At 37.7% G+C, this 19,834-nt stretch overlaps 1 protein-coding gene across 3 annotated transcripts in view; it reads right to left on the minus strand.

Moving 5' to 3' along the window:
- Arhgef12 (Rho guanine nucleotide exchange factor 12) overlaps window positions 1-19,834 on the minus strand; it is a 133,127-nt gene that overhangs the window by 73,454 nt on the left and 39,839 nt on the right. For all 3 annotated transcript variants that reach the window (XM_057766453.1, XM_057766451.1, XM_057766452.1), the window contains exons 2-3: window positions 2,595-2,618; window positions 1,458-1,543 (exon numbers count right to left, since the gene is read on the minus strand). In XM_057766453.1, coding sequence (XP_057622436.1) covers window positions 1,458-1,543; window positions 2,595-2,618 — 110 coding nt within the window. The remainder of the gene's footprint in view (window positions 1-1,457; window positions 1,544-2,594; window positions 2,619-19,834) is intronic.

Here is a 19,834-nt window from a genome sequence, read left to right on the forward strand (position 1 = left end):
TTAAAGACAATAACTGGCTATAGAAATAACTATAAGCCTCTGAGCCCATGACCTGGAATCTGGGCATGAGAAGCACAGAGCTTCCATGGAGATCTCTGACATGTTACTACTTTCACCACAAAAACCACCTCAATTAACTATTAATTTCTTTACTACTACCCAAGATGTAAAGCAAATAATTCATTACTTACTTCTTAGTTTTCCCTTCTTAGACAAATGCTACAATATTTTTTCAAAATTAAGAAAACTATGCTAAAACACATGAAATATTTCAATTATTCACACAAAACATCAACCTTCTATTAAATATTTAAAATTAATATTTCTAAGTAAAAAAAAATTTTTTTGCCTTTTGAGACAGGGTTTCTCTGTAGAATTTGCCTTGTAGACCAGGATGGCCTCAAATTCATAGAGAGCAGCCTGTCTCTGCCTCCTGAGTACTGAGATTAGAAGCATGTGCTACCATGACTGGTAATAGTAAGAATTCTTTAAGAAACATATTTATGCATCTCAGAATGGTGTACTGTTTATCTTTTGGCACAGGGACATGCAACTAAATAAAATAATATATGCTCAAAGAACAAATAAATTTCAAATAGAAAAACCAAACACTAAGATTACAAGGAGAAAGAAAATAAAAACAGCAGAATTCAATGTTGGGTATAATATTAAGGATATTAATTATGGGCCAGGCGGTGGTGGCGCACGCCTTTAATCCCAGCATTTGGGAGGCAGAGGCAGGCAGATCTCTGTGAGTTCGAGACCAGCCTGGTCTACAAGAGCTAGTTCCAGGACAAGCTCCAAAACCACAGAGAAACCCTGTCTCGAAAAACCAAAAAAAGTGATGGTGCATGCCTTTAGTCCCAGCAATCGAGGCAGGTGAGGTGGATCTTTAAGTTCGAAGCCAGCCTAGTCTACAGAACAAGTTCCAGAGATACACAAAGAAACCTTGTCTCAAAAATTAAAAACAAACAAACACAAACAAACAAACAAAATGGTGGATAGGAAAGATGAAATAAAGGGATTTCTATTCATTTGCTTATTCAAAATGTGGTAATTATAATTTTTTCAAGTTGCATCACAGCTACATAATTCACAACAATAACAGCTGAATTCTAAAAGAATGCACAAGTTCCCAGTTGTTAACATCCTTCATTTTATGACACACTAGTAGTAGTTATACCATGACTCATCTTGACTCTAAGACCTCGGTGTACCCTCAATCTCCAATCATTACACACTATTTCTATGACTTTCATAATTCCTACAATGATGCTTCCTCTGTGGCGTCTACAATGCTGAGTTCAACATGCATTCATTCCTGTAGATTGCAGCAATATTATATAATTGCAGGGCATGACCGAGGGGTAGAAACAACCACACCTGAGTGCTTCAATTCACTTAAATTGTATGATTCGGAATTTCACTATTCTTTGGAAAAACAAGAGTATTTTTACCTGTGGGGTCAAAATCATGGGATGTACTGCGTTCAACTTTCTGTTTCTTATCTGTTGGTGACTCTCGATTCAAAATACTTCCATGCCTAAGTTAAAAAAATCAAATATTTACTATAAAATAAAGCATAACAATAAAAATTCATGTAAAAACTACACAAATGTATATTTTTATGGTGTGTGTGTGTGTTTATTTGCACATGTGTATGCAGGTACCCATGAAAGTCAGAAGAAAGTATTAGGTCTCTTGAAATTGGTATTTGGCCAATGTGGGTGATGGAGACCAAAATCTGATCCTCTACAAGAGCAGCAAGCCCCTTTAAACCACTGAACCATCTTCTCGGCCCCAAACAAACAAAAAAACTAAAAACTAAGTTTGTCTTATAATAGCATAGGTCTCTATATTATTTTTTCAAAGATCTTTACAATTCCACCTATGCCATATATACTACACAATCTATTTTCTTGATTATGAAAGGTCCTCAAGTAGTAGCAGTATTTATCATTAATTTTATTCTTAAGAATAACAGCTTACAGTTTACTGATTTTTACAGTTCCTTTTAGCAACTAGAAAACATTGCCTCAAAGAATTCAGCACAGGGCTGGATAGACGGCTCAGCAGTCCTGAGCTCAATTCCCAGCAACCACATGGTGGCTCAGAGTGTGTGCAACAGCCACAGGCACAAACAAATCTGAGTCTTTTCAGTATTTTTCCCATTATTGTCTTAAAATAATTAAAACTAAATCAGTGCCAAAGTTCATTAAAGGAAGCAAGAGGCACTCCAGTGACAACACATACTCAAACTAGCGATCCATTTTCACCTCCCCGAGCAACTCACAATTCAAAACAGTCACAGGCTTTAAAATTAAATTTCTTCATAGGGAGTGACCTTAAAGTGTCAATTTGAATAAACTTTTAAAATGCTTATATTAAAAACACTGAAAATATTATCAAAACAAGGCTGTGTTCCAGAAAAAATATGTAACACCTGTTGTATTTGAAATCTGTGAAGCAGTATGAAAGTTTGTACTACTTAAATCCACGCTCTCAAAAACCACAAAAATCCCCATCATTTCAAAGGAATGCTTCTAATTAAAGTCTAACTCCAACTTCCGTATAAAAGAAACTGAACAACTTACCTTATAGGTTTTTTGAGGGGAAACCTGAAACAAAGGGAAAACAAGAACAAATATTCGTCATTAGTTTACCTTATAAAGATCCTATTATTACAGCTACTGACTGCACTAAGGCATTACAATCTTATACTAACTTTCCCAAAGCAAGACAACAACGGGGTCAGAGGTCCTGTTGTTTTTCAACCTGTTCTTTCAATCTCATTCTCATTTATTTTTAGCTTTTATAACAGAAATTTGGGGGAAAAAATACCTTTGGAGTATTATTAGCTACTAAAAATATGTTCCTCAAGTAGAAAACAAAAGGATAAGTTTGGTTTTGCTTTGTTCTTCTGGGTTCTGAAGCTCAAAGAACCAAGTGTTTCCCCCTGGCTGTCTTTTTTTTAAAGAAATATTATGGCTAGGCATGGCAGCACAAGGCTTCAGCTTCGGAGGCAGAGTCAAGGCAGTTCCAAATACAAAGCTAGTGTGGACCACATAACAAGTCCTGGGCCAACCTGGGCTACAGAGTAAGACACTGTCTTAAGAGGAAGTGGGTTGATTTTTCTGTTTGGTTGATTTCTTTGAGGGTGGGAGAGTTGAGGCAGAGTCTCCTTACACAACCCAGGCTGTCCTCAAACCCGTGATTCTTCTGCTATGGCCTCTATCATGCTGGGGATAAGAGACCTATATACTATACCCCTAGCCAGAGAGGCTTCTTGGTGAATAACTGCAATTCATTAGAAGCAGTTTGGTTTCCAAACAAACCCTAATAGACGAGTTTAATTAAAAAGTCACTTCACCTCTTAATTAAATCAAACTGATCCACAGAAAAAGTCAAAGCATCTACAAATCTCCACACATGCTAACATATATCACATGTTAACATAAAGAGAGTCATACTGATGACAGTTTACGCTGGAGAGGATGTGGGGTTAGGGGGAATATGCCTCCATTGCTGGTGGGAGGGCAAGCTTGTACAGCCACTTTAGAAATCAGTATGGCGATTCTCAAAAAACTAGAAAACAATCTACCTCAAGATCCAGCAATACCACTGTTGGGTATATACCCCAAAAACACTCAATCATACCACAAGGACATGTGCTCAACTATGTGCACAAGAGCACTATTTGTAATAGCCAGATCCTGGAAACAACCTAGATGTCTCTCAACCAAAGAATGGATAAAGAAAATGTGTTACATTTGCATAATGGAGTACTACACAGCAGTAAAAAAATAATGACATCTTGAAATTTGCAGACAAATGAATGCATCCAGAAAAAATGAGTGAGGTAACCCAGGTCCAGAAAGACAAATATAATATGTATTCACTCATAAGTGACTTTTAGACATAAAACAAAGAAAAATCAGCCTACAGGCCACAACCCCAGAGAATCTAGACAACAAAGTGACATACATGGATCTACATAGGAAGGTGAAAAAGACAAGATCCCCTGAGCAAATTTGGGAGCCTCGGGGTCACAAAAGAGGGGAGAAGGGAAGAGGGGAAGAAAGGAGTGGAGAAAAATGTATAGCTCAGTTGAGATTTAAAAAAAAAAAAAAAACTTTTCAAAAAAAAAGACAGTGATAAATGGAAAAGGATTCCGAATCAAGAGGACACTGTTCTAGAAAACAGGTAATCCCAAAAGGACAACACAGGGGTAAATGTTCTTGTGTCACCTGATAATCCTTTAAGAGAAGGACATTTAAAATTCATAGACCATTAATTCTATTTTCTCTCTCTTAGCTACTAAAATTGAAACTTATTCTAATACACTTTATACATAAGACTACAATGCTAATATTACTAAACAAATTATTATATTACATATCACTATTAAATAACAATCAAGAGAATTTCACTCCCAAGTGAGTTAGAAATGAGATTATATCCTTTCCAAAATGTGAAGCCTCCTATGAAGCAAAGACTCTCTTCTCTGTAACAGAATGATTTCTTTTGCTCTCTACATGGATTTCTACATATAATACAAAACTCTTTTATGAAAATTAATGCATACTAAACATACCACCTAGTAACTTTCACTTAGTAAAACATCAAACTGGGCATGGTTGCACATACCACTGTAATCCCAGCTAATTGGGAGGCTGACTTGGACCATCTGACCCAGGAATTTAAGACCTGCCTGGGAACCACTGGCAGACTCACTCTCTAAGCAAACAAATAAGACATTCTAGCCATATCACTTAGCAAATTAAAGACTCATGTGCTTAAAAAAGAGATATATACAATAGAGATAGATTCAAAGAAGAAGAGAACCTCTAAATGGTTTACAGTGTATTTAAAAATATATGTGGGTTTGGGGAAAAAAGAAAAAAAAAATAAAAAGTTTGGATGTGGTGGTACACACCTTTAATCCCAGCACTTGGGAAGCAGAGGCAAATGGATCTCTTTGAGTTCAAGGTGTGGTAGCACACACCTTTAATCCCAGCACTTGGGAGGCAGAGGCAGGCTGATCTCTGTGAGTTCAAGGACAGCCTGGTCTACAGAGGGAGTTCCAGGACAGCCAAAGATACACAGAGAACCCCTATTCTCAAAAAGTCAAAAATTAAAAATAAAAGAAATAGAGTTTAAAATAAAGCCATGTAAAGAAGGAAGATACACAGAGTCTCGATACTATATGTTATTGTGTTGTCTTTAAATGCTTTAATGGCTGAGGAAGGAACAACAGCTGCTAAAAGTCACCTGATTACAAATGCTGCTGGATTAATACAGCATATATATTTTTAAAATGCTTTTACTTCAAAATTTAAGTCAAAATGATGTTACTTTAGAGAAGAGGTTTTGCTTTTGTTTCCACAGGAAATGAGGAGCTGTGGATTCATTCTGGGCTAAGAAAAATTAGGTTTGACCAAGGAAGTCTCCCCTGAAGAAGCCCCAACACGAGCAGATGGTCCAAATGATCCAACATTTCAGAGGACCTCTATTGGAATTTCCTCTGAGTTCTGCATCCAGAACAGTTTCAAGACTGCTGCCTGAGATGATCAAGCCTCACAAAATAATCCAGTCAGAACTTGACCATAATCTTAAATTTTCTTTAGGTCCCCATAAGATTATCAGCACCCCCAGTCAGAAATAGTCTGGAAAACTACACCCACATTCCCATAATATAGATTATGGATGTTTGTCTTTGTTTAGAGTGTTAGTTATAAGTTGTATGGATAATGGTCAGGAAGAAAGCTAAACAAGCAAGATTCAATTCAGAGTTCTTGTTTTGAAAAAGGGGGGGAACTGCTGTTGGACAATGGTCCGTACCCTGTCAATGATATTTTAATAAAATGCCAACTGGCCAGTAGCCAGGCAGGAAATATAGGTGGGGCAACCAGGCAGGAAGTATGGGCAGGACAAGAACAGGAGAATTCTGGGAAGAGAGAAGTTTCAGTCTGCAGTCATCACCCAAACACAGAGGAAGCCAGACGTACAGTAAACAAGATGTGACTGGCTCAGCAAAAAAGGTACCAAGCCACGTGGCTAACACAGATAAGAATAATGGGTTAATGTAAGATGTAAGAATTAATAAGAAGCCTGAACTAATAGGCCAATCAGTTTATTAATTAATGTAGACCTCTGTGTATTTCTTTGGAGCTGAATGACTGCGGGACCAGTTGGGACAGAAAACTCAGTCAACAAACATATCATATTTTACATCATTAACATTTCATTACAGCACTGATTTTAACCTAAGACCCTCAGAGTTCATACGAGGTCTATCATGAATGAAGAGAGGGGAAGAACTCTAAGCTCCTCATACATTAGAATGGCTTGGCTTTTGTTTCAGATAGAGCCTCCAAATAAATGAAAATCTGAAAAGGAGAATTCTAAATTCTTTTTTTTTCATTACTGAAAACTGAATCCTACAACATAATTATTTCAAAGTATTTGTTCTATAATATGGCTACTTAATTTAGTTCCTTTATAAATATTTAGGCTAGGTACAGTTTTGCAATACAGTGACAACACTGTAACAATACACACTGAACTCCAAGCAGAAACTCCCCCTTGTAGTTTCAGGATGAACTCATTAACAGGAAGGAATCCACATGGGAGTTTAGACTAGAGATAAAGGCAGTTAGCCTGCGTCCTGGAGAAACAGAAAAGGAATGGCAACAGCTCTTCTGGCTGCATTAATCCCATGCATTCATGTCTACCTTTAATGGAAAGGACACAGCAGCAGGGACTTTTCTAACAACAGATCTTATAAGGCAAATAACCAGATAGCACTACTTTGCTGCCTAAGTGACTGACTGTATGTGGGCGAGAGAATCCCTGCTTGTTTTAAGCAAAACAAACAAATGAAGTAAGCACACAACAGCAGTCACAGGTTAGATGATACACAAACTGGTAAGTGATAAAGAGTGGTAACAAAGAAGTAACATTTTCAGACGAAAGTGTGTTTTACTAACCCTATCAATATATCAGGAATGAGGAAATGATAAAAATTTCTTAACAAGTCTGTGAAAAGAATTATGTACAAAGAGAGTCTCAGTTTGACTGAACTAAAGGTGAAATGATGGAAAGTTTAAAAAATCATTACATTTGTTTTGTGTTGAATGTGTGTGCCTCAGAGACATACCAAACTCCTAAGCCCTGGTCTCTCTGAGCATGCCTCTTAGAAGCTGGGTCTTTACAGACATTTTACACACACTTCCAAGAAATCTTTGCCTAACCCCAAGTTACAAATGCTTTATATTTTCTTCTGATAGTTTGATAAATTTGTTTTACTTTTAGGTATACATTGTGTTTATAATTTTTACAGGAGACATTACAGAGAAATGTTTGTCTTTTTTCACATAGACAGCTCACTGCTCTAGTACATGCAGAAAAGACTAGGTCTACTGAATTGCTTTTGGACTGCCATTGAAAACCAGCTGTCCATGTATGTATGTATTGGCTATTTTTGGAAGAATATGGAGGTGAAATGTCCATTTCATCACCTAACAAAGTGCATTTCTTTACTTCACCAGGGGTACAGGTTACCAACATGTTAAGCTGATGACAAGTTATACAAATGACAAGCTTTGGTCATTTGTTAAGGTGATATCTTACAGGTTTCTCCCTGTAACACTACTGCTATTAGCTTGTCATACTTTACACTTTAAAAAAAAAATCAAAAATCCAACCTGAGTTGGTAAGATGGCTCATGGGGGTAAAGGACCCTGCAGCACAAGCCTGACAGTTTGAGTTTGACTCCAAGAACCCACTCTTTCCCACATTAAGGTGGAAGAAAACCAACTTCTCCAATCTTCACACAGGAACTGTGACTCATTCTCTCTCTCTCTCTCTCTCTCTCTCTCTCTCTCTCTCTCTCTCTCTCTCTCTCTCTCTCTCATGCACGTGCAACACACACAATACAAGTTTGAAAATTTTGTTTTGTTTTAATCCAACCCCTATTAGGAGTTGAAGGCATTAAGCTCAATTTTCTAGACAAAGAAGAATCTACATGTTCTGGAATTTTCTAGAAGAGCTGAGTTTCTGTGTTCTCCCATCTACCAGTGTGGACTCTGTATGTTTATTATACTCTGAGATCAAATCCAATACTGCAATACTTATTTCCATGTTCAAGTTGCTCTAGTTTAAGTCACTGAATGCTCTTTCCGGTTGGCACTTATATCACTCTGACATGCCCCTCCCTTCTGTATTGAGTATTTCTCTTTGTTTCAGGCTCCTTAGCACACTGGAAAATATAAGAACATTTTCCTACTCAAATGTTGTAAGCCAGGGAATAAAAAATACAGATAAAAAAAGATGTTTTCCTCCTTTTTATGTAGTAAAATTGTTACATGCTTTCATATTATATACATAATTACAATGTATAAAAGCCTAAACCACATTTCATTTAAATTGAACTTCCTGGCATAAAGCTATTCCTAATGTTCTTACTGTTGTTTTAATAGCTGTACAACCTGTAGTGGTGTCCCTTTCAACCCTGGTATTGGTAATGTTTGTCTCATCTCTCTATTCCATTACCTTGCAGCTACTCAAGCTACACAGCTAAAGGTAGCATTTTAGTAATCTTCTCAGAACCAGCTTTTGGGGTACTAATCTGTTGTTTTCTCCTTCATTGACCCTTCATTATTTTTCTTCTCTACTTACTTTGAATTTGGTTAGCTCTTCTTTGTCTAGTTTTTTCTAGTTTCTTAAAATGGAAGTTGATGCTATTGGTTTTAGAAGTTTCTTCTTTTCTAACACATCTTTGATATCCACAAAGCTCTAAGTAATGCTTCAACTCATCCTCCAAATTCTGGTGTGTTGTGTTTACTTTTTCTTTCAATTCAAAATACCTCTCATGTCCCTCTTGATTTCTTCTTTGACCCATGAGATATTTAGAATTGTGCTATTTCATCTCCAAATATTTGGAGATTTGAGATCTTTCTTTTATTCATTTCTACCTCACTTCACGTGATCAGATAGCATACTCTGAATGACTGGCAGCCATTCACTTTACTGTACCTACAGACTGAAACACAGTCTACCTTCACAAATGTTCCACATGCACATCAAGACAGATGCATCAAGCTGTTATCTGTAGTGTCACCAATAAATGCAAACAAATAAACTGGCCAATAGTGTTAAGTATTCTACACCCATACTGAGTTTATTTTGACCAATCATTGACAGAATACTGAATCATTATCATGACAATGACTATGGATCTGTATGCATGTCCTTAAGTTTATGTTGTTCATTTGTCATGAATTTTGAAGCTCTTTTATTGATGCACAAACACTTTAAATGGAGGGTGCATTTTTCTTTGTTTTTGTTTTTATAAGGTCCTGAGAACTTTACAAAGCTTTACAAGCTACGCAAGTAATCTCCAACTGAAATATGCCTCTATTCTTTTTAATTTAATTTTTAAATTTTAAGACAGTCTCTCTAAATCACCCAGTCTGAACTCAGCCTCTCAATTAACTGAGATTACAGGTGAATAAAACTTAACTAGGCTATGTTCTTTTAAAATTAATCCTCTTATCCTTATAAAATGATTTTCTTTTTTTTTAAAGATTATTTATTTATTACATATACAGTATTCTGCCTGCGTGTGTACCTGTACCCCAGAAGAGGGCACCAGATTTCATTATAGATGGTTGTGAGCCACCATGTGGTTGCTGGGAATTGAACTCAGGACCTCTAGAAGAAGAGTTAGTGCTCTTAACCGCTGAGCCATCTCTCCAGCCCTAAAATGATTTTCTTAAGTCCAAAATAATAGTTCACATCAGTAATGCCAACACTCAGGGGGCAAAAGCAGAAGGATCAGGAGTTCAGGGCTATTTTTGACTATATAATGAGTTCAAGGCCAGCCTTGGCTACATGAGACTCCATCTCATTAAAAAAGGGAGGTCAGAGGAACAAGGAAGCAGGGAGATAGCGCATCCATAAACTGCTTACCACAAAAGCATGAGGACCTGGATGAAAAAGTAAAGCCTGGCGACACCTCTAGTCCCAACACTGCGGATGGTAGAGAAAGGCAGTTTCCCGGGACTCACCAACCAGTAAGCCTAGACTACTTGGCTAGTTCCACACCAATAAGAGACCTTGTCTCAAAAGACAAAGTAGATGGAAAATAAAAGGCGCACAGGGTTGACCTTCAGTTCCCACATGCAAAAGTACACGTTGTGTCACCAGTATGAACCTAAACACATGAGGAAGAAGGGCTTCTTAACCACTAGTAATAGTCTATGTTTGTAAATCTACTTTACTACGATATTAATGTAGTCACTTCAGCTTTCTATTGATTAATGTTATCACAGTGTACCTTTACCTCAAAATTCAAAATGTAAAGATCCTTCCTTCCTTCCTTCCTTCCTTCCTTCCTTCCTTCCTTCCTTCCTTCCTTTCTTCCTTCCTTCCTTCCTTTTCCAGATAGTTTCTCTGTGTAATACTCTGTCTGGGAATTCGTTTTGTAGACTAGGTTGGACTCGAACTCAGAGATCCACCTGCCTCAGACTCCCAAGTGCTGCAATTAAAGGTATGCACCACCATCGCCCAGCTTAAGATGTGTTTCCTAAAGCCAGCACACAGTTGGGTTTGGTCTTTCATTTAATCTGATGACTTCTGCCTTAATTGGTTTTCTTTATGGTGAGATTGAACATGTTGACCAAGCATTGTATCATTGAGCTACAGTCTTAAACCAACTTTTATTTTATAGATAGAGTCTTACTCAGTAGCCCATGTTGATCTGAAATTCATGATCCACCCACCTGAGCCTACCCAATGCTAGAATTACAGGCATACCTTACCATATTGATTCTAACTGGCTTTTTTTTTTTTGAGGTTGCTGACATAGGCAGATTCACCATCCTATTGGGTTTCTCAGCTGTTGTTTCCTACAGTCTCTTCCTTCTATTGGATTACATTATTTAAACCAATTTACTGACTTAGAATAATTTTAATATTCTGTTAATTCATCTCTTCCCATACTTTTAAGTTATTTGGAGAAGTTCTAGCTAGAGCAATAAGACAACAAAATGAGACCAAGAGGCTACAAACTGGAAAAGAAGACATCAAACACTCTATTTGCTGATGATATGATGCTAGTTTACATAAGTGATTCCAAAAATTCTACCAGGGAACTCCTACAACTCACAAACAACTTCAGTAATGTAGCAGGATACAAGATTAACTCAAAAAAACAGTAGTCATCCTTTATACAGATGATAAACAGCTGAGAAAGAAATTAGAGAAACATCACCCTTCACAATAGCCACAAATAACAAAATCTTGGAGTAACTCTAACCAAACAAGTGAAAGACCTATATGACAAGAACTTTAAATCTTTGAAGACACCAGAAAATGGAAAGATCTCCAATGTTCTTGGGTAGGTAGAATTAACATAATAAAAATGACAATCTTATCAAAAGCAATCTACAGATTCAATGCAATGCTTGGCAAAATTCCAGCAAAATTCTTCACAAACCTCAAAAGAACAATACTCAACTTAATACAAAAAAAAAAAAAAAAAAAAAAAAACAGGATAGCCAAAGCAACCCTGTACAATAAAGGAACTTCTGGAGGCATCACCAGACTTGAAACTCTACTATAGTGCTATAGTAATGAAAACAGCCTGGTATTGGCATAAAAACAGACAGAAGCACCAATGGAATCTAATCAAAGACCCAGATATCAGTCCACACATCTACAAACACCTGATCTTTGACAAAGAAGCTAAAAATATAAAATGGAAAAAAAAAAACAAATTCAACGAATGGTGCTGGCATAACTGGATATCAACATACAGAAGAATTAAAATAGATCCATATCTATCACCATGCACAAAACTCAAGTCCAAATGGATCAAAGACCTCAACATAAAACCAATCACACTGAACCTAATAGAAGAGAAAATGGGAAAGTACACTTGAATGGACTGGCACAAGAGACAACTTCCTAAACATAACCCCAGTAGCACAGACACTGAGAACAACAATTTATAAATGGGATCTCCTAAAACTGAGAAGCTTCTGTAAAGCAAAGGACATGGTCAACAAGATAAAAAGCAGCCTACAGATTGGGAGAAGATCTTCACCAACCTCACATTGGACAGAAGACTAATCTCCAAAATATACAAAGAACTCAATAAACTTGACATCAAAAAGACAAATAATCCAAATTTTTAAAATGGGGTACAGACCTGAACAGAGAACTCTCAACAAATGAATCTCAAATAGCTGAAAGACACTTAAGAAAATGTTCAACATCCTTAGCCATCAGAGAAATGCAAATCAAAATAACTCTGAGATTCCCCCTTATACCTGCAAGAATGGTCAAGATCAAAAACACTTGATGGGAGCTTATGCTGGAAAGGATGTGGGGTAAGAGGAACACTCCTTCATTGCTGGTGGGAGTGCAAACTGGTACAGCCTCTTTGGATTTCAGTATGATGATTTCTCAGAAAGTTAGAAAACAATCTACCTCAAGACCCAGCAATACCACTGTTGGGTATATACCCAAAAGACACTCAATCATACCACAAGGACATGTGCTCAATTATGTGCACAGCAGCATTGTGTGTCATAGTCAGATCCTGGAAACAAACTAGACGCTGCTCAACCAAAGAATGGATAAAGATAATGTGGTATATTTACACGATGCAGTACTGCACAACAGCAAAAAATAATGACATCTTGAAATTTGCAGGCAAATGGATGGATCTAGAAAAAAAAAAACCACAGTGAGTGAGGTAACCCAGGCCCAGAAAGACAAATATAATACGTATTCACTCATAAGTGGCTTTTAGACATAAAGCAAAGAAAAATCAGCATGCATTCAGTCCACAACTCCAGAGAAACCAAACAGCAAAGAGGACCCTAAGACAGACACAGGAGGATCTATATAGGGAGGAGAAAAAGACAAGACCTCCTGAGTAAATTGGGAGCATGGAGGTCATGAAAGAGGGAAGAAGGGGAGAGAGAATGAAGGGAGGAGAGCAGAGAAAACTTTTCAGCGCAACAAAAACAATTAAAAAATTATTTGAAGACCTGTTCGATGTAATTGATTTTATAGACTAATTAACAAGCATAGTTCTGAGAATACACTTAAGAATATGACATATTTTGTACACAAATTTATTCAATAAATTTTCACTGAGAACAGAGGACATAAGCTATTCTTGACCCTAGGAAATATAGTCTTCCTTATAAAAAATTTAATTCAGTGGTTTACTACTCCTCTCAAAGACCAGTGACCAAAGAACAGCAGATTTAGCTGTAACAACAACCTTTTGGCCTAATGGTGAGTGAGCTGACTGGCATAGACAGAGCAATGAAAAGAGAAATTATGTCCACAGAAGTACAAATGAAAGATACTTTTTTCCTCTTAAGAGAGAACCATGTGGTATATCTTCCCTCTCCCACTGGTATGTGACTGTGACTAAATGGAGTCATTCAATGTATTCAAAGACCTTGAAGGTATGTAACCTAAAATAGTAAGGTAAGAGTGGAAGCCATGAGATGATCTAGGGCCCAAAACTAGTCAAGGGTAATAAAAATAACTAGGATAAAGGTCTGCAAGGATAATCAACTTAGTGTATTTGAGAACTACAATGTCTACTGTGACCTGAGGGTGGAGAATGGCCCAGAAAGTAGTACTGAGATGACATAAACAATAGACAGAAGCCAAAAATGTAAGAAATTTATTCATGGGGGCTAGAGAGATGGTTCGGCAGTTGAGAGCACTGTCTACTCTTCCAAGAGACCTGGGTTCAATTCCTGGCACTCTGCTGCTCGTACCTGTCTGGAACTCCAGTTCCAGGGCTTCTGACAGGCACCCTCACACAGACATACATGCAGGCAATACACTAATGAACATAAAATAAAAATAAAGTTATAAAAAAGAAACTTATTCATAATGTAAGACAACGAGAAAGTTTTAATCCCAATCTGATTTATGTTTAAAAGAACAGTAGAGTTAGGCATGGTAGCAAACACCTATAATCCCAGCAACTAAGAAGAGGCTGAAGATACAAGATTGCCTTAAGTTCAAAGCCAGCCTGGGCTGTATAGCAAAACTCTGTCCTCAAAAACTAAACAGGGAAATGGGGGTGGATATGCTTAAAATACATTATATACATGCATGGAATTCTCAAATCAGAAATAAAAACATTATATAAAAACTTAAAAAATTAACAAATAAGTTACTTTAACTAAAAAAATAAAAGGCAGCTGTTTCTCTGGTCCTTAAAATATTAAGAAACAATGATAAAACTTCACATTCTACAAATTGAATACTAAGAAAGTCAAGTGTAGTTTATGCTTACAGCAACAGTACATTTCACCCCCAAATTATCAAATACCTAAGAAGCGCTTAATAGGTAGAAATAAAACACACAAAGTTTACAGTGTTGATGGTTTTCCTAGTCCCTCAAGAAAGAACTCTGAATTACAGGGTTCTCACTCTATAGTCCAGGTTGGCCCAGAACACTATGTATCCCAGGATGGCCACATGGTGATCCTCCTACCTAAGCCACCCAAGTGCTGGGATCACAGGTGAGTCACTATGCCCAGCTTGGTCTACACTGAAGGTAGACTGTTATTCAAAACTAAATATTAAGAAGAAATTAGCAATGAGGGGGAGAGTACTAAATTTAAAGATATAACTTTTTAATAAAGATTTTCAAGTATATTATATGCTGAGAGATGTCTGGTAACTTGAAACTGTAACACAGCCATGAGTCACTGTCCAGGCAAGTGTTTCTGCCGTCTTCCAAGACGAGTATTTGGATTTTTCCAAGAGCTGATGTCAGGGCTTTTCAGAGACAGAACAGCATTTACAGGCCAGAGAAGGAAAAAGGTTTCCCCAGTAGCTATGCTCAATGTGGCCTTTGTACTGCTCCACTGCCAAAGCCAGGAAGACCCTGCTAGATAAAGCTATTCAGTTCTTGTGAGTTGGGGGATATAACTTTACCCTGGGAGGTTGGAGGACTGTGAATGGCGAAACTTACAATCACAGGAGTTCAATTTAATTTTCCACCAGTGTTGAAACACAAATTCTAATGGAGTAATCGTCATAACATAGGTTTCTTGACTCTTTCAAGAAAAATACCACACAATGAATGAATCTCTCTCTCTCTCTCTCTCTCTCTCTCTCTCTCTCTCTCTGTAGAATATTTAATTTAAATTTTTCATAGTTTCAAAGAAAAGATAGGCCAATATCAAAGAGTTACAAGAGATCGCCTGCAACTTCCAGTCCTAAAAGCTCAGTGAAGAATTGACCCAGGGAGCTCATAGCTATTCACCAGGTGGGCAACTCGCCAGCTGTACATCTAAAAGATCACGTTGCCACTTGAACAGCAACTGCTTCTTTCTAAACATGTATTCAGTTCCAGATAAAGATGGAAGAAAGCAAAAACAATTCTACCACAGTAGTGTTCCTCAGCACTAAACAGCAAAGACTCATCTTTCAAGAAAGGACATGATTATAGCCTCCAGTCACTAACTACAAAATTACTTTGCCACATCTGTTAGGTTTGGGATCTGCACCAGAGAGGTCTTAGTAGACTCTAAACAAGAATCAGATTGCCTAAGCATAAGGATCATAGACTTGAAATGCAGATTCAACTCTCCCTGGATTTGTAAGGCAATATCCAAGCATGCAGGAGGAACATGTGAATAGGAGAGTCTACTGTAGAGATTCAGAATTGCCGCAGTTCAAGATTTAGGATGTTGCTGGAGGTAAAAATGGAGATGTGAAAAGACAAAGCAACTGTCACCAATCACAACACAGAAAACAATGACCTCAAATGCTCTGTTATTTGAACGACAGAAAAATGAAAATGCTAATAATAGCAGCTAACACTGCTTAGCACATGCCAGTAACCATTATAGCCACATTATATGCATTACTTCACTGAATCTTCAGCAAACACCATTATTACACATATTTTATGGTTGAAAAAATACTACACAGAAAAGGAGCTTGTCTACAGTCCGAAAATGAGCACAGAAGCTGACATAAACTTAGGACTTACAGCTCTAGACTCTTAAAATGTATTTATTTTTATCTTATTTTATGATATATATATATATATATATATATATATATATATATATATATATATATGGGTGTTCTGCCTGCATTGTATCTGTGTACCACATGTGTGCCTGGTGCCCACAGAAGCCAGAAGAGGTCATCAGATACCCAGAACTGGAGTTACAGAGCAATCAATTGAACCTGGGTCCTCTGCAAGAGCATCAAGTACTCTTAACCCGAGTCAACTCTCCACCCCCTAGACTCTTTATTTTGAACCACTGGGTTTTACAGGAATTGTTTTTAAATTTTAAGATTTATGTGTATGAGTGTTTTGCCTGCATATACACATGTGAACCATGTGTGTGCCTGGTGCCTTTGGAGGTCAAAAGAAGGCATCAGATCCCCTGGAACTGGAATTACGGATGTTTATAAACCACCATATAGGTGCTGGGAACCAAACCCAGGTTCTTTGCAAGAGAAAAAGTATTCTTTACTGCTGAGCCATCTTTCCATTCCCTCAACAGGATTTTTTTTAAGTCAAAAACATAGTAAACAGCTAGCAAGATGGCTCAGCAAGGAAGAGTACTTACTACCAAGACTGACGACCCAAGTTCACCCCCCAGCACTCATGTGGTAGGGTGAACTAGTTCACCTCTGACTTCCACATATGGTACATATTGATGTGGGATTTCCCTCTGTATGCTGTGAATATGTTTTAAATATCACTAATAAAGAAACTGCTTTGGCCTATGGCAGAGCAGAATATAGCCAAGCTGGAAGAGATATATAGACAGTAGGCGGAACCAAAGAGACATCATGTAGCTGCAGAAGGAGACAGACACTGGAACCTTACCAGTACGCCACAACCTTGTGGCGATACATAGACAAATAGAAATGGGTTAATTTAAAATGTAAGAGCTAATTAGGAATACACCTAAGTAACTGGCCAAACAGTGTTATAATTAATATAGTTTCTATGTGATTATTCGGGTCTGGGAAGTTGGGAAACATAATATATATTTACATACACACACACACACACACACACACATTACAGAGATTACATATATATCTACAGAGGGAGTTCTAGGACAGCCAGGGCTACACAGGCTATCCAAAAAGCTTTTTTGTCAAGATTTTGCTATGTAACCCAGCCTAACCTCAAAATCATGACAATCTTTCTACAACAGCATCTGGGAACTAGGTTTCAGGTATATACCACTACACTCAGCTTACAATGCCACGTTCTACTTTCAATTATAAAATACAAAAATGTATGAGCATCAAGACAAAGAAAGAAAGGAAAGAAAAAAATCAAAACACTCATGTGTAACTGGGCAAGAAGAAGCTAACCTCAGTACTTCTTCACATTGAGAACCCATACGTCAAAAGTCCAATGTAAATTTCTTCACCTTTTCTTTTCTCACACCGGAATTTGAGAGATTTAAGAAAGCCATTTGTTCTTTGAGACAGTCTTATGTAGCCCAGGCTGGACTAGAGCTTGTGATTGAGTCTCCTGCTCAAGTCTGGAGTGTTGAAAGTACAGGTGTGTGTCATCACTCCCAGGTGAGATATAAAAAATCTTTAAAGAAATAAGCACTCACAAGCCTTCCTTCTAATGGGGGGGGGGGACTACTTAAAGGTAAAATCCTTACAACAGAAAATTAAAATAACTCAGACATAGAGGATAAAAGGATGGAAGGCAAGCACTGAATCAAACAACAGAGATCTAATAAAGTATCTCTGACAAAAGCCATTTCTACTCTATTAAACAAAACGCAAGTATTTCCTCACTGAAGAACTAATCTTAATTTGATACCCACACTTCTGCACACAGTAAGCACTAAACAAATGCATTTCTCTTTCTAAGGAGGATACGGGGCCAGAAAGATGACTCAGAGGTTCGTGGAAAAGGCTGGCATCAAGCATAAGGACCTAGGTTCAATCCCCAAACCTATACAGTAGAAGAAAGAACTGATTCCCACAAGTTGTCCTCTGACCTCCATCCACATGCACATTGTGGCATGCCTGGCCCCCACACTATATACAATAAATAAATATATGTGATTTGTTTTTAAAGGAGAATCTTCCTATTCTCATCCACTCACTGGAATGTAAGCTGTAGGGTAACAGGGTCCTAGCGTTCACTGCTGCATTCTAGCAAAGTACTAGACAGGAAAGGTACCCAATAAATGTTTGTGTAATGTGAGAATAGACACCAGACATAGGTGGGTTGATATATCTATCTTCAAAGTTCCAACCAATAGTTGTTCTAGGCATATTAGTTAGATTTACCATTGGGATCTCAAGTTCAACACAACTAACTTTGATCCCCACAAAATTGCTTTTCTGTCTTAACAAATAGACCTTCATCCACATAGATGGTCTAGAGAACCTAGAATTTGAGCTGAAGAGATGGCTCCAATGGCTGCTCTTGCAAAGGACCCAGATTCAGTTCCCAGCATTCAGATTACAGCTTGGAATCTGTAATTCTAAAAAATCAGACACCCTCTTCTCGCTTCCACAGGCACAAGGCACACATGCAGTACACATCTATACAAATGGACTAAACACATACATATAATTTTTCACTTTTAAATTAGAAATTTGGAAGTCATTAATGACATCCAGTTTCCCTCTGCTCCACAACTATATTTATCTATCTGGTAGCCATTCCTGAACCTCTACTGTATAGCAGCACTTACAGAGTCAGAATTACACAATACTAAGGCAATGTCTCTGTGCAGTTTGTATCTCCCATCACATTCAAATGCTTCATTACTAATGAATACCTTGAATTCATCTACTTCTGGCCTTCTCCATTGCTAGTTTAAAGTGACCCATTCTGCCAAGCCTGGTGCCTGCAATAATGTAGGACTTTCAGTCCTGAGCAGTTCCTTTTCTGTTAAGTAGCCACAGACTTTCAAACCACAAGTCTTGTGTCCCTCTCATGTGCTTGTCACATGAGACTATGGACCTGAGTTTGGTCCCCAAATCCATATAAATAGCCAGGCATGAGAGTTGTCCTTAGAATCCCAGTACTGGGAAGGAAAAGACAGGTGTATCCATAGGGCTTGATAGCCAGCCAGCCTGGCCTAATTAGTAAGCCCCAGATCCTAGCAAGAGCCCTTAAAACAAAGGGTGGAGGGCTTTCAAGAAATGGCACACAAAGTTGATCTCTGAATTCAGAGCCATGTGCACACGCATGCAAACACACACACACACACACACACACACACAGACCACACACATGTACACAGGAACATTTAAAGCTATTACACATCAATTGTACTTCAATAAAGCTTTTAGGCTTTTCAACAAAATTGATGTTTAAATGAAACAATACTACCCATAAAGCCAGATGCAAATGGTACACCCCTAAAATCCCAGCATTTAGGATGCTAAGGAAAAAGAACCCCCCAAGTTTAAGACAAGATTCACAACATGAGATACGTTCTTAAAAATAAATGTGGCTGGAGAGATGGCTCAGCAATTAAGAACATTTGTTGATCTTGGAGAGGATCCAGGTTCAGTTCCCAGGACCCACATGCTGGCTCACAACCATCTGTAACTCCAATTCCAATGCTCTCTTCTGACCTTCCTGAGCACTGCATACACACACACACACACACACACAGGCAAAACACCAACACATAAAATTAAAATAAATAAATCTTTAAAAAGAAATAAAAAATAAATACACCTTGGATGGAAAACCGGCTCAGTCAGTAAAGTGCATGCTATGCAAAGTCTAAATTCAGAGCCCCAGCACCCACACAAAATA

The sequence above is a fragment of the Chionomys nivalis genome, chromosome 4 (assembly GCF_950005125.1).
Source record: "Chionomys nivalis chromosome 4, mChiNiv1.1, whole genome shotgun sequence".
Lineage (NCBI taxonomy): Eukaryota > Metazoa > Chordata > Mammalia > Rodentia > Cricetidae > Chionomys > Chionomys nivalis.